The 15,852-nt window shown below is 41.5% G+C and overlaps 1 protein-coding gene across 2 annotated transcripts in view; it reads right to left on the bottom strand.

Moving 5' to 3' along the window:
• Positions 1 to 15,852, bottom strand: part of Tp63 (tumor protein p63) — an 89,707-nt gene that overhangs the window by 13,597 nt on the left and 60,258 nt on the right. Inside the window, exons 4-8 of one of the 2 annotated variants that reach the window (XM_059276911.1) lie at positions 14,054 to 14,169; positions 12,661 to 12,770; positions 11,836 to 11,960; positions 9,875 to 9,957; positions 7,134 to 7,270 (exon numbers count right to left, since the gene is read on the bottom strand). In XM_059276911.1, coding sequence (XP_059132894.1) covers positions 7,134 to 7,270; positions 9,875 to 9,957; positions 11,836 to 11,960; positions 12,661 to 12,770; positions 14,054 to 14,169 — 571 coding nt within the window. Of the gene's footprint in view, positions 1 to 7,133; positions 7,271 to 9,874; positions 9,958 to 11,823; positions 11,961 to 12,660; positions 12,771 to 14,053; positions 14,170 to 15,852 lie in introns of both variants that reach the window. The other variant, XM_059276910.1, reaches the window with a different exon arrangement.

Here is a 15,852-nt window from a genome sequence, read left to right on the forward strand (position 1 = left end):
AGATAAACCAAGGTGCAAAAGTTTATTGAAAATTAAAACCACACATCCACAAAGCAACAGCCTCTATCACAAGAAATTGTTGTCTTGGTGACATAGAATAAAGCGCTGGTGACCTGGTTAGGGTGGGAGGGGGGGCATGGATATAGAGGAAAGAAACAGGGATTCTGCCAGTCCTTTGGAGTTGGGAAAAATATTTTAAAAGGAAAGAGAACTTGATTAGCTCTCTATAATTTCTAGGCTAGAGCTACCGATTTTAATACCTGTATATTTAGATATCATTCAGTCAGAGAGAGTAAGTTTCTCAGATAAATGCACATGAACAGTAGTGTGAAAGCTGGCTGGTTCTATGATGGACAGGGCTGAGGGCTAGCAGGTCTAATTAAACAAATTATCATAGATTTGGTGAGAAGACTTTGAACTCTCTGGGCATTGAACAATGGTAAGCAAGTACCTGGGCAATATTTCGGGGATAGTTTCATCTCCTATTAACACCATAAAAGTAGCTTACCTGCCATGGCATCTAAACAACCATTTTGAGGAGTGTCTCTCTGTGCACAGAAGACTATCCTAGCAGATGCTAATGTATGATGGCAGAGATCAGAGCTGGCAAAGCCTTAGTGAACTTTCTCCTTACATAGAAGAGAATACACAAAGAATGCAACTTCTCAACAAGAATCCCAATCCCGGTACACTTAACACCTTAGTCTGTTACTATTTGCAGTATTACTCCATGTCCAGCATTCAAAGGGCTCGAGACACTCAATCAACACAATTTGCTTAGGCACAAACAATAACAGATTTTTTTTCTGGTTTTCTTAAAAATACATCTTAAGTTTGAGACCTGCTCAAAAGCTTTATTATGAGTTTTAGAAACACAACAGAAGGTAACAGAAAAGGATTCCAATAAACATTGTAATGCCTCTACCCAACCGATCCCCCTCCCTCCTGGGAAAACAATAGAAAGCTCACAGACAAGCACAGTTGGAGTTGCTGCCCAACCCAGGCAGGATCTAAAGATACAAAATCTGCAGTAAGCATCTTTCCTTTTGTAAAATTTTGAGTCCCTTCAAAGATTCTCTCACTAGTGGCTGTGTGCCTTTGAGCAGCTGGGTCTCTGAGTCAAAGTGTCTTCAAGTCCTGTTTGGGAGGGCTGGATACATGTACACACGCTCACACAGAAACAAACACACATGCTCCAACACAGACTGGGATCTAAGGGTACACTGAGCGGTGTGGGGGGTTGGAATGTCTAAAGAAGACGTCAGACTGTGTCGGAGCGTCTCTCCGGGGCTCCACAAGCTCATTCCTGAAGCAGGCTGAAAGGAGACTGCAGAGAGGAACCAGAGAAAGAGAAGGAAGGCTTAGGACTCATGGATCCACATCAAATGAGCACAGAGATACACCCTTCTACCTTCATGATCATAGCAGGCGGAACAGACCATGTCAAGAGCCATTTCTCTCGCTTTCTTGAAAGCCATCCAGAACATTCTACCTCTCAAGAGTTATGCAAAGGAAAAGCAAGGCAAGGCAGGGGCAGCTAATCAGCAGAATCTTCTTTTTAAAAATACATTTTCCCAGGTCCTCTCTAAGACCTAGTTGGGGCCCAGTCATGCCCATTTCTTAACAAGTGACTCATTTGAGGATTATGGTGACAGGCAAGTCCAGTGTTTAGTATAGTGCTTGGCATGGGTCTACTGGACTCAGTTAATTGACAAAGAGAATACAGAAACAAGAATAAACTTTGATCCTCTGTAAAAATGTCACATACCCAATTATTATACCTCATTACTGTTCTGTCTAGCCAAACTCTGAAGTCTGAAGAAACATGATCTTATCAGTGTGGGGGCTGCGTCATTGTGCATCTGGAAAGAACTATTAATGAGCATTTTGTATGTGCCTAGATTGAGGTGGGTAAATACCTTAATCCTCTCAGTCACAAACTTGGCCTATAAATGCATATATCAAACTCATGAAAGCAACTTTTGCATAATTAAGAAATCAATTATGCCATAGGATGCCAAGAATAAGCCCTTTTATTTGGTTAAAGGTTGTGCAACCTGGTGAACTGTTGGGAACTGTTTCCCAGACTGGATTTTCGAATCCTATTTGTTCAGTACTTTCAAAGGAACAAAGCCATTCCTCCCCCGCCTCAATTCACAATCTAGTATACCAGCGAGATTTGGTATCTTCATAAGGAAATATTCCAGAACACACACCATGGGGAAAGCAACTCATTACTAAGAGGTTCAGCGTTGAGTCTTCTGTGTTTGGAAGCTGAAGTCTGGAGTCTCTGGTAGAAAAGCCTAGTACAGTCAGCATGTACTGATCTTATTCCAGTGAAGGCAAGATTATATATACCCCATGGGTTCAAACTTCCAGACCTAGAAGCAAGGCCAGTTCTACACGGAGATACACACATTTGGAGAAGGAATTTCATTGAATTTAATCAAACTTTGAGATTTTTCTCCATTAGTAATTCAGAGCTAATAACTCTCCCTGTCTTTAAAAATGTCATTGTTTAGCCACGAAGTTCAAAAGCAGCCCTGCGTCAACTATAAAAATTCAGATTTTTATTACTGTTGTCTGATTGAACAAAATGAAATTACTAGGTTGTTTATTGTTGCTGTTGTTTTCAAGTCTATAGAGCTGGCAATTTCCAGCAAATATTCTGAAAACGGGTAGCCTTATAACCTAACTTCCAAGTGTGGTTTTAATGATTGGTATCAGTTTGGATATCTGTGTCCTTTACTCTCTCCTAAATTCATTAGTAATCTTGAAGACAGACACTGTCTGCTTCTTACATGCGTGAAGCTGGGAGAGGGGCATTCCTGGTTAAAAAAAAAAAAAAAGAAAAAAAGAAAAAAAGACAGCTTTAAACTAAAAGAGCAAGACTAAAGACCAAGAAGCTAGTAACTACGGCATCATGGGAAGGGATGCTACCTACAGAGTTCCGGATGCTACAATATTCTCGCTGCTGCCTCCTTAATGATGGAGCTGACCAAGACTGGCTGTGATTCTAAAGGGTTTCTAGCCTAAGCTGTTTTGTGGGCTTGCTTGGTCTTTCCAGCCTTGGAGGGAGGGGCTGGACCCAGTCTTGAAGATCTCGCTCAGAAGCAGCATCCTTTGGCTTCTGTTTACTATGGAGCCATGATTAAGACATTATAAAAAGGCATCTTAAGAGGCATTATAAAAAGGCATCTTAAGAGTGTTACAGGGTGTATTATAAGTTAATGGACTCTACTCCATGGAAAACAAAATGCAGTTTTCCAGAGGGAACCGACAGCTAGGCAAAGGTGTAAGAAGTCTTACTGGCCTGAGAACAGCAGAGGCGAGGAGGTTGAATCACAGAGAAAAACAAACAAACAAACAAACAAAAAGAAAACAAGTCATATGGGCCTTTATTCTAAAAGTTAAGGCTTGCTAAAACAGACGTCAAATAACTTGAGCCTAGCATTAAGAATCAGTGCCCATGGAATAGCAAGGGAGTGAAATTTAGCAAAAATATTGGGTCCAATCTGTCCTCCCATTAGATTTGAGCTTTAGTAAACATAACTGTCTATATTTGTACCACTGTGGGCATGCTAATGGAAATAGAATTTCTTCTTAAACAGTGAAAAGCCCACATATGTCTGTAACAACTTGAATCATAGCAACTCAGTTCAAAATCTATCTTCTTCCATAGAGCCTATGATCATGAAGGTAATGATGAAGGGTTAAAAAAGAAATACATAATAAACCCATGCACACGTGAAAAGCAAGCAGAGAGAAAACACAGAATGGGAGACTAAGGAAGCAATTATATTGAAAATATTTTATTGCCACCTTGTAGGAAGTATATTGCATTCCCACCAATTTTTGTTCTATTCTCCTCCCCCCCAAAAAAAATTGATTCCTTACCAACATAAAATTGCTACTATGATTTAGAAAGGAAATCACAGGCTATTATAGGCACTTTCTAAGTTGATTTATTCTTTTCAAATGATTGTCAGGAAATTAGATTTCCAGTTTTTCTTTGTCTACTTATTCCTGTCTCCTGTTCTTGGAGATTTGCATGAAAATAAAAAAGCTGAGAAAAAAAAAATCTCAGCTGAAGACTGTGGCAACCAGAGAACTTACATGGATTCGTGTCAATCATCAGGGAGACATGGATACGTAATGGCATAAACATGTAATTGGACCAAACATCTGTATTTTGCAAAGATCTCATTTTGCAGTCTGTTAGCTCTTCATGCACAAGCTCTCACAGCTGTGAGACACCAACTCCAAACCATGCACTTGACTGTTTCAAATGAACACCCTGGGAGCTACGCAGCTAATTCCCTACTATTCATCTTTAGCTACTCCTGGAAGAGAGTGGAAAATAAGTCCTGAAAACCTTTTAGACCATTTTTTTGCTAGCACAGCTTTAGCATACATTTTCTTCTCGGATGAAACAGATTGCTCTATCAGGAATAGATAATAAAAATTCCCTTGGGAGCAATGCAAGTCATTCCATCAGCTACCTTGGAAAAATCCTTACACAGAGATACAATGTCAGTATTTTTATCTACACAATGCAAACATAGATAGCATGAGCCCCTGACCAGAATCAAGCCCACTTCATTCATAAAGCCTAGAAAACAAAGATAGTAGATTATTTCTTTTCTCATCTAATCTATGGAACCTTCCTTAACTTATCCCATTAATTTATACAACCCTGATAACTGCAAAGCTTTCTCAATATTACAAAGGTATTTTGGTTAAGAATTCACCATTTGGTGCAAACTACAGGAAGGCAGAAGCCCTATCTTTCTCAACTCCATTTTAAAGTCACATATTATAGTGTGCTTTAATAAAGGGATTATATCAATATGAGCATTTGATATCTAAGGGGAAATGCTTCATTTGTCATAGGACAAATGAGATCTATGTTTGAAGGCTGCTGTCTGATGCCAACTTTAGGATGTTTTATTCTCTCTCTTTTTTTCCAAGACAGGGCTTCTCTGTATAGTTTTGGTGCTTGTCCTAGATCTTGCTCTGTAGACCAGGCTGGCCTCAAACTCACAGAGATCTGCCTGGCTCTGCCTCCCGAGTGCTGGGATTAAAGGCGTATGCCACTGATGCCTGGCATGTTTTATACTCTTGTTTTAACTCTCTAGAATATACACATTAGCTTTCTGATGAACCCATCAAACAGAAATTCCACTTCAATGAACCCAAGAAGATGAGCAACCTATTTATCTGCAAGAGTGGTTGGCAAGCTCTAGAGTGTGGCTCATGAGCTTCCAATGGTTTTCACACTGTTAGACATGGAGAAGGTAGCAATCATGATGTGAGAAAATGGTATGAAATACAAGTTTCAGACTCCATTATAAGATACCATGTGACAATCACCCTCATTCATTTACAGTATCTATTGCTGTTCTTCTGATACAATCATAGAAATGATCAGTTACAAGACAGCATCTGCACCAAGATGCCTAAAATACCTAACTCTCATGCTTTAGAAGAAAATGCAAATGTTCACCAGTCCCTGTGCTAGACAGTTCTTTTTCCATTAACTAGAAAGACAATGTCCAGAACTGACATCTCAGAACTAGTTCAACACAACATATTAATATGTAATGGAATCCCAAACCTACTGGTGTTGTGTTGGCTGAGGTAAAGTTTTAAGAATGAACTGGAAGTAATTTATGACCAACTTCTCCGAGGAAGGAACTCTTTCTTATCTCTCTGCAGTCTACTGTGTTTCAGCTGTGGATTCCTTTGATCCCTTTTGTATGATTTGAAGTGAACTAAATTAGCATCATTCTTGAATATCTTAACATACATTGATGTCAGATATACAAAAGAATCCATATGATTGCCAGTGAGAATTCTGTGTGTTCTGATTTTCCTTTAGAGTACTCTGTATCTCCAAGAAAATCACTTGACTGAATTTTATGATTGGCCTTCAGAACAAATGATAGTTACAAATTGTACAACTTTGATGTGAGATGTGATAGAATTTTTCTAGTCAAAAAGAGTCTTAAATGCTCAACAGCTTTGAGTTGAAAAGGGGGCATGCTTATTTCTGAATCTTCTACTGCTCACCACTGCGAAGTTGCCTATGATTATTAGAGATGTAGTCTAGACTCCTTAGCAATCACTTGCATTTCTAATTTAAAGACCATCTTTGGTCAAACCTTATGACTATTGTAATTTATTCTAATAATATAAATAGAATAAATTACCGCTGTAATTAAAAACAAAACAAAACAAAACTCCTTTCACAGTCAAGGTTGTTTTTGATATCATTTCTTTTTGTCCTAAAAGGTTGAGTGCTCGAAATTTCTCACATAGATTGAAAATATAGTATAGACATTTATCTACTGAGGCTCTCTGGCAACACCTGTACTAATACACAATGTATTAAACTCACAAGTGATTGTACTTGAGCACCCAAAGGTAAGTATAAACAGAGCTCTGATTGGCCAATCTACCATCCTTTCAGAAGAGCTATTCTCTTCTTATTAGTCATAAGACAATTAACATCATCAAAGCTCTAAGTGGAAAGGTAAAAACTTAACATATGAATAGATTGTATGCATATGCTAATAAGGTTGGAAAATCTTTCCCCGTGTATTTGAAAATGTATTGCTGGAAGACAGTCTAGAGCCAAGATGGTAAAACACAGAAACTTGCTATGACTCTGTCCTGCACTGGGACATCCTTCAAGGAACAGGGCTAGGTCTCAGAATCCTTGTTAACCCAGTAGGCAAACAAGCCATCTCCTTGTAGGAAAACCTCCTTGGTACTCTTTATCTACAGCAGTCCCCCAAAAGGGATTGTACATATCCTAAGAGATCCACAAGCCAATCCTCTGTAACAAGTGAAGGACTTTGACATGGACTCCGTGGTTAGAATAGAGCATTAGTAAGTGTTAGTATGAGTTTGGGCTCATAATAGAACACAAGCGAAACTCCGGCCAGAAGAAAGGTTACAAGACACATAGAAGGTGAAAACTGAAAAAGTAGGCCAAACCAGCTCATCTAAACTCTTATGGATTACAGTCTCACGATCTCAGCTTCTGCCATTAGCCTACTGCTCATGGAAACAGCCAACAGTCACCCTTGCTCATGCCTTCTGAAAGGACAGCGACAAGACACACTCACTGTTTCTGAAGTAAGTGCTGGTGCTGCTGCTGCTGCTGCTGCCTGTAAGTTTCGATTGTGTGCTGAGGAAGGTACTGCATGAGCTCCAGGGACTCCTTGATCTTCAGCAACATTTCGTAAGTCTCACGACCTCTCACCTACGTAAAAGCCAGAACATGGGGAAGGTGAAGAGCTGCGGAGCAGGCAAAAGTCAGCCAATTCTCATTATTTGTAGATTATGTGTTGGTAAATGCACCTACTCCCTGATACGTCTTTGTGACATGAATATCGATAGAGCTGGCCCTTTTCAGGCAGTTCGAGACACACACTGGGACAGAAGAGTTGAGTCATCTGTGTGTGTTCCCAGCTGAAGGTGAACAAGGAGCAGCTACGCTTCTGTATCAGCTTCTGTGCTGTGAGCTGGCACTCTTTTCCTAGTCTACTTATGGCCATACAGTTTGCAGTTTTGTGTTTTCTGTTGATGACTTGGTTATTTAAAATGGGCTCCAAACTAAAATGCTGCTTACTACTCTTAATTGCAAAGAGGCCATACGGAGAATATGCTTATGTTTGAAAAACCTTGTCCAGGTGAGAGTTACCATGCTGTTGACTGTGAGTTCAGTGTGGATGAGCCAACAACTTATATTAAATGGGACACCTCTAAACAGAAACATGTATAAAATAAGGCTATCAACTGATCTATTGAAATGCTAGAGCCAGAGAATCATAGGAAGCCAGTACTACATTTCCCCAAAGACCAATGATCCAGTTTCAGCTACAACTTTATAAAACATAATGACCATGAAAAATAAGCCATCTTTGGAATGACAAAAGTTTTCAGGAGGAATAAAGCATGCTTTGCTTTTTAAAGATGGCTTCCTCAAAGCTTTAAAAATGAAGAGAAGGATGGGCTAAAATAAAGCCTGCAGCCTACCTGGCGTGTGGTGTGCTGGGAGTGAGTGTCCAACGCATTCTAGACCTCATGCGCTTATCTGCCTCATCCAGTCAATGGCCTGAGCACAAGCAACAGATGTGCCCAGTTTCTCCTCTGGTGTTATTAGCCTGCTCTCATGTCTCTTCTCCAAGAAGCCCACCCTGACTTTAGGACCGATCTTCTCCATGTTTGCTCCTTCACTTGTGTCTCCTAGCCTTGCTCTACTAAGCACTTCATTACCTTGTCAGTGCTATGGACCCAGTGGAAGGTAAATGTTCTGAAGGTAAAAATTCATACTTCTTTCCAATTGCTTGGGATCCAGCCTATTGGTCATTTAACATGAACTGATTCCATTGGTTTTTTTTTTTTTTCATCCCATAAACTTGATTTTGTTTAACTTTTCATTACTTTTAGATACAATTCATCACAGTTGCTCCTTTGTGAGTACACACTGGAATTTCCATGGACTACTAGTATCGTAAAGCAGGTGTAATGTTTGACCTAGAGATAAAGCATTCACTTTCTATATGTAGCTTTAAAAGCAAGACTGGGAACCTCAGCTTATTGCCTGTCAGGTTTCCCCGAGAGCCAGTGCTGGGAAGACGCAGAAGGAGGCATGCACACCCGAACCTGTTGAGCAACTTAAGCTCCCATCCCAGGGCAGTAGATCAGTCGTCGCTCCTGGCACTGCCCCCTGTGTGCCAGCTTGGATGGCATCAGGGTTGAACCAGTCACCAGTATTTTACAAAGTTTAAGAAGAACAGCAATAGCCACTGTTGACGGCAAGGACCTAGGGTAGCAAGGACTCAATGAACACTAACCACAACCTAACTAAGTGACCTCGTCAGTGACCCTGTAGAAGTGATGGATAGTCTTACATAAGAATTGAGTCAAGCCTTCTGGCTCTTCACATGTAACTGTGGCTTCTGCCTTGCTTGGCTTTGTTTATAACACCCCCTAAAAGAAAACAAATGTTCCCTGCACATAGAAATGATGACTGTCTAGAGACACGGACATGCTGATTGTTGTGAGTTGATGGTTCCATATGATAGACATGTATCAAATGACCCTGGTGCACCCCGAAAGATGAACAGCTAATGGCTGCATGAGCAACTTTGTGAGCTATTCATGACAAAAATTCAGGAATGGCAATGCTATGTTAAAAAACTTTATCACTCACAAATAATGACATGTGAATTAACTTTAAATATTTGATTGAAAATGTCCTATTAGGAGGGTAGCTTTGATAGAATGGAAGAGTGAGTGGAAGCGCTCACAGAATGAATATATCCTAAGGGAAAGGATGGCCTCATGATTTATAAAGAAAAATACCTTTGCTTTATTTTATACTTCCTTCTGCCACTGGGATTGAATGTGTTTTCCTTCTCTACATTTCCTATGTTTAACTCCTAAATTCCAAAGTGCTGCTCTCGGGAGAGGGGGCCCTTGGCACACTATCTAGATTGTGAAGGTAGAGACTTGGTAGATGTGATTAGCGTCCCTGTGAATGATTGCTCCAAGAGCTATCTAGCTTTCTGTCCTGTGAAAGAGAATATGGAGAAGATGGAGGCAACTCAGAAGAGGGCCCTCCCTCCCCAGAACCTCACCAAGGGCAAGTTGACCTCAGACATCCAACCAGCACTGGGAGAAATCCATCCGTGGCTGTGGATTTAGATTAGCTACATCATCTAAGTCACTTCACTGTTCTAGCTCCAGCTGAGTGAGAGTTCTTTCCCGTTGCCCGGAGTAACTGGGTAAGGACCATCTAACAAATGCACATTCAAGAAAGCTTAGATGAAGCAACCATGAAAAGTCAAGGGTGACTCACTGGTAAGTATAGCAGTTCATCATCTGGGGATCTTCGTTTCTTGATAGAAGTCATCTGGATGCCATGCGTATTCTGACGAAAAGCTGGAGGAAGAAATATACAAGTTTCATCCAGAGAAGTTACTGAAGCGGTGATGCACTGAATATGATATTTAAAAATACATACAAAGTAGAAACCGCCTAGCAACCTGGGAGATGAGGGACATTTGTCCGAAGTACCCATCTAGTTGATGCTAGTTGCTTTTACATCAAGTAAGAAGGTGGGTAAGAGACAGAAAAGTCAAACTCAGGATGCTGGGGGGCATTCAGAATATGTGCTGCCTACATGTGTCTCTGAAAGGCTGTTAAGAAAAAGGAGAAGAGGGTTTCTTTCTTTTTTTTTTTTTTTTTTGCTTTTTAAAATTTTTATGTTTCAGATCATACATCTCCTAAAGAGTTAAGTGCATGGTACAGGAACTGTGTTGGTCATAGTAAAACGGGGGAGAATTAGCAAGCGATAAATCACTAAGGTTTTAAAATTAGAATCTCTAATCAATCAGGATCCAGGGTGTGAAAATGATCTTTCCACCAAAATTCAGATATTTTGTTCTTCCTAGAAACCACCAAATTGTTGGTAATTAGAGCACCTGAGATAGGCTGGACTATGCTCTATGCTCACTGCAGGCACAAGAGTGAAGTTAGAATAGGGATATATACATATATATACATATATATATAGATAGATAGATAGATAGATAGATAGATAGATAGATAGATAGATATGGTACATTTGAGTTATTTGAGGAATTATCAGGGAGACAGAATCTAGCAGAAAATGATATTACATCCAACACTTGGAAGTCAGTGATGATAGATTCTCCTATAAAGAACAATTCAATTTTTAATTCATCTGAATACTAATGGATAGGAAGAATAAACCCTTCTAATAAAAGAAGGTACTATGATATACTTCGAAATACCTGTTGAAGAGTAGGCATGGCTGTTTATGCCTGGAACTCCAGAACACAGACTACTGAAGAGGGACAGTTGATGTGAGCCAGCCTGGTATACATAGAGATTTCCAGGTGTAGGTGGGGCACAGAGTAGAATCTTTTCTTCAAGAAACCCAAAATAACTTGTTGAGCTGCCATTGGGCTCGTGTTTATGCAACATGCTTTCTAGAATAATATTTCTCTATAAGTCAGCAGCACACGTAGAACAAGTTTGCAGACATCGGCTGGCCTTCAGGACTCTGTGGTGGTGACTGAGGTGGAGGCGTACACCACAGGTCACATGAACCCCTTCCAATGGAAGCATGTCTGCTTTTAAAAGTTTGTTCTACAGGTTTGTTGAAATGTCCCATTTAAAAAAAAAAGTGAGAATTAATCGAAGTTTAATACCAAATGATAAGGTAGTTGAGGCTTCATTCTGGTCAACACATGAAGTCCAGGCTCAGTGCGACCACATCTGCACATCCCTGGACTGTGCCTAAGGAAATATATTCTCAAATGGCACTGTTTCTTAGAGCCCTGAGGAGAACAGGTACCACTTTAGCCCCATGCTTAAGAGCTGAGAGATAAATAGACACCTGCAGCTTTAGGTCACATTCGACCCAGGTGGAGGGCTTATAAAAAACACAGATTGCTGGGACATCAGAAACAGCAAATGCAGAGCTTGAGACTATGCCCAGTTTCCAGGTATTGTTGATGCTGTGTGGAAATCAGATTCTGAGTAATCCCATACTAAGATCTCCAACCAATGACTGTAGCTTAAGCAAGCAGTAGTGTGCTCTGGGGCCCAGCACATTTCCTCCACGTGTACTAGCCATACTGCTACTTTCTCTGAGTCCTCAGCTCACACTCACTGCTAAACCTCACAGTTTTCCTCATACAGCCTTCCAAACATTATCTGCAGAGTCCTGTATCTGGAGATGCCTTGGCCCCACCCCATCTGGCCACTACATCTACTTACGGCGCTTCGTACCATCACCGTTCTTTGCGCTGTCCGACACCTGCTGCTTTCTGATGCTGTCTTCGTCGGCCTTCCTGTCTCTTCCGGGGCAAGCACAGATCCGGGCCTCAAAGCACCGTCGGCCCAGGACTTGCCCACTAGTAATCAGAGAAAAAAAAAAAAAAACAGGTTTAAGTGGCAGGTGACCAAGCCCCCCGGAGTTCTCCCACTGTCTTTCTCCTGATGCTGGCCATCATATGGGTACCCTCGCCACCCTTCAGCATGCCTGCTTCAGCTGGTACCCTCGCCACCCTTCAGCATGCCTGCTCAAAGCAAGCCCCCAGAAACACCTGGCAGAACACAGAGCTGCCTGCGTGCCACAAGCCACGTGAATGAAGAACATTCCATTTGTTCTACAAAGAAGCTCCGAGCCATTAGCTGAACAGCTGCATTTAGCTACATATTTTAAAGGAAACTTGAGTTAAGCCAGGGGATGTCCCTGGATAAAATCCCCTAAGGCATCTCAGACTTCTCAAGGAAACTGGTAAATGCCTTGGGGGGGTCACAGGAAAACAAACACTGTCTATCAGAAACAATTCCAGTCAAATGTCAAGAATTCAGGTCTGAAGCGACTTTTGCATGCCCCCTTGGCTCCTTTACCCCCTTCCCTGACCCACCCTTCTCTGCCTCCACTTTCTCAGATCTTTTGAGGGTTCACAGTGGGTTTATAGCACAAAGCACCAAATCTGGGGCCCCTCTCCACTGTGCACGCAAAAGGAGTGTGGAAGAACATAGGGTTCTACTTCATCGCCCGCCTATGACTGCTTAGGAGTCTGCAGCTCCACACATGCCACTCACTCTCTGGTTTCCAAGGTAACAATGATTAAAATTGGACGGCGGTTCATTCCTCCGACACAGCTGCTGTTGCACATGAAATTGTACAGGACTGTTGTGAATTCAGTGCCAACCTGAGCAGGAGAAAAAGAAACATGTGTGTCCATATGTGATGCCACCTGTGCCAAGGATGGTGTGAGCTGATGCTTTTGCTCTCGGCTCGGCCCTCTTGGGAAAGAACTCTGCTTCTCGTGGCATCTTTCCTTCTAGGAAAGGGTATCGTACAGCCCACTGGAGAGCACCCCTTTGTCTTGCTTCCAATAGATCCTCACACTAATGTTCTCAACATTGGAACAACATGGCCAAGACGGACCTTGTTCTTTTGCAAGCTGATTCAAATCACTCACTTCAGTCTATACCACACAGATATCTCTGGGGAAGGAGAGCTTTTTTTTTTTTTTAAAATGCTCCAAAATAGCAGCAATGCTCCAAAGGGTATTTTCCTTTTGAAGTCAACTCAATATTACACAGGTTTGAATGTACATCTTCATGAAGAATATCCTGGAGCTAAAACACCCTCAGAATTAAGTCATCTAAATCGTTCAACTATGCATAAGGCAAGTCAAGCCCACAGAGTCACATAGCATGGGAGTTACGTGCCCAAGAGCTCAGAGCTTGCTAGTCAACCTCAGCAGACTGGCTTTGTTAGTCCTGTGGTCTTCTGACTACTGTGTACTTCCCACTACTCAATTCTGCTTCATACAACACATTTGTAAATGTACCATCTGTTCAGGGAAACTTCAGCTAAACCATGTGTAGTAGCTTCACTCATTTACAATCTACTATAAAATAAAATACATCTAGCATTTGTTTACACCCACTATCAATTCCCTGCCATCTAGTTAAAACTGGGCTTCGTATAAAACTAACCTCCAAGCTGTGAGGTGAGCTGCATGGGCAGAGCCCCATTACCAAGGAAATTCAGTGCACACTCAATTTTAAAGGGATTTATTCATTTTTATTTTATGCATTTTGCCTGCATGATGTATGTGCACCATGTGTGTCTGGTGCCCCCACCAGCCAGAGAAGACATTCAATCCTCTGGAACCAGAGTTACAGGCAGATGTGAGGAACCATGTGCATGTTTGCTGGGGAGGGGCCGGAAACGGAACCAGCCAGGGTCCTTTGTAAAAGCAGCATGTCCTCTTAAGGACTGAGCCATCTCTCCAGCCACGTGTTTAGGATTTTTAAAGGGGTGATATGGGAACGAGAGACATTAACAGAATGTTCTGGAAGTATTTGGTAGCAAAGGTGAACACAGTGATAAACGTTAGATGCCGCATGTTGCCAGATGTGTATTGTTCCTTCTGGCTTGCTAGCCCAGCTGCAGGTCTGCCCGCCTTGTTTGCTTGTTTACCTGGGGTGGCTCATAAGGGACCAGCACACTCTGCCTTCCTGTGATAGGATCTTCTACGTACTGGGCGTGGCTGTTTCCTTCTACTCGAATCAAATGACTAGGAGGGGCAATCTGTCCTGTATGTCAGAAAAAGACGAAACAGTTAGTTTACATACCCTAATAATAAAGACTATGAAATGAAGCGGCATGGAAAGAATGATGGTGGTGGCCAAGGACACCCTCTGTGTCATAAAGGAAACACACATCCTCAGGAAAAGGGCAGACCTTGTTGCCAGCTGTCTAACATGGATGACACCTAACACTTCATACCAGCACAATGAGCTTTATGATGACCGATGTCTAGGGGATGGTTCTATGTTCCACAACTTAAGGTTAACTATCCGAGCTTTCCTAGGACTCTGTGCCACCTCTCTGACTTCATCCAATCGCATAGAATTTTCCTAGTTTCCTTGGAAAATGGAAAACAAACAAACAAACGGAAAAAGTACAGCCTAAGACTTTGACTGGCAAAAAATACTAAATGAGAAGTAGAAGAAATTAGCTGAGGATATAACTCAGTGAAGGAACACATGCCTACCATTTGCAAGGCCCTGGGTTCGAGCCCCACCGCTGGAAACAAGACAAGCTGAACACTGGAAGGTGGTGAGCACTGTCGATCTTTATTTTTTTTTCTCCTAACCATCTTTAGACCTGGCTTTAGTTATAAAGATAAGAAACTTTCTGGCTCTACTGTGTTGAAAGAGGCCCCGGTTGGAGACAGGGAGCAGGTTTTACAAAGAGCCCAAACAACGTTATAAAACTGTGATGTTTGGCAACGCTCCAAAAGACAGTGTTCTGAGACTTAGGGACCATAAAGCCATCTTTACCCTTGGGGTATGAAGTGCCAGTCTGTGAAAACTATTCAATAAAAGGAAAAAGCTAAGAATATCAACATATTCTCGGCAGCACTGGTTATTCTGACTAAAACAAAATTATGTTAAAAATGATGGAAACCTCTAAAATATTGTCATTTTGATGGAACACTGACATTTGGGCAAACTGAGGATGAAACCTGCATGTGCAGGATATCTTTTATAGTATATAGTTAAGCATAAGGCAAGACACAAAGAGATGGATCACGCAGTCATGTAGACAAAACTAGAAATTATTGTATAAAAATCAGTCAGGGATATTTGGCTGTATTTTCTCCTAAATCTTTTCCCAGCCTCTTTCTCCTTCCATGAACTTTTTACACAATCTCTTCTGTGCCCTATATTCATACATGCCAACTACCTCCTCACCTTTACACTCGCAGTGCTTTCTGTGAAACGTTCTAAACTCAAACCCTTCCTGCACCTCTGGAGGATTCCTTTCTAGTTCTGGTACTCTTTGCTTTCCTTTCCCTCCACGGAACTACAATGTTAGAGCTGTGTGACCCCTTGGGAGCACTCACCTCTCCTATAACATTGCTGTTGGATTTGGGGCTCAGAAGGTGGGTATAGATTACACACGGGCACAGAACTTAAAGGGGGTCCCTAAGATCCTTCCTGGACACCTGTCTTCCTTCCCACTATCCATTTGTCCTGTGTCTTTTCTTTATTCCTCTTACCCATTGTTCTCCTTCTCAATTTTTATTCTTCTCTCTCCCTTTACTTTTTCATTTGCTTCTTAGATCAGTTCTTTTATGCTCCTTCTTCTAGTTTTCCCCTGCCTTCAACTTCTCTAAACTTGAATATCACTCTGGGAAAGGCACCCAAGTCAAAGGATACCAGAGCCACAACTACCACCGTGCTATTCTGTCCACATGTTCTCATTTGGAA

Source organism: Peromyscus eremicus, chromosome 12 (genome assembly GCF_949786415.1).
Source record: "Peromyscus eremicus chromosome 12, PerEre_H2_v1, whole genome shotgun sequence".
NCBI lineage: Eukaryota > Metazoa > Chordata > Mammalia > Rodentia > Cricetidae > Peromyscus > Peromyscus eremicus.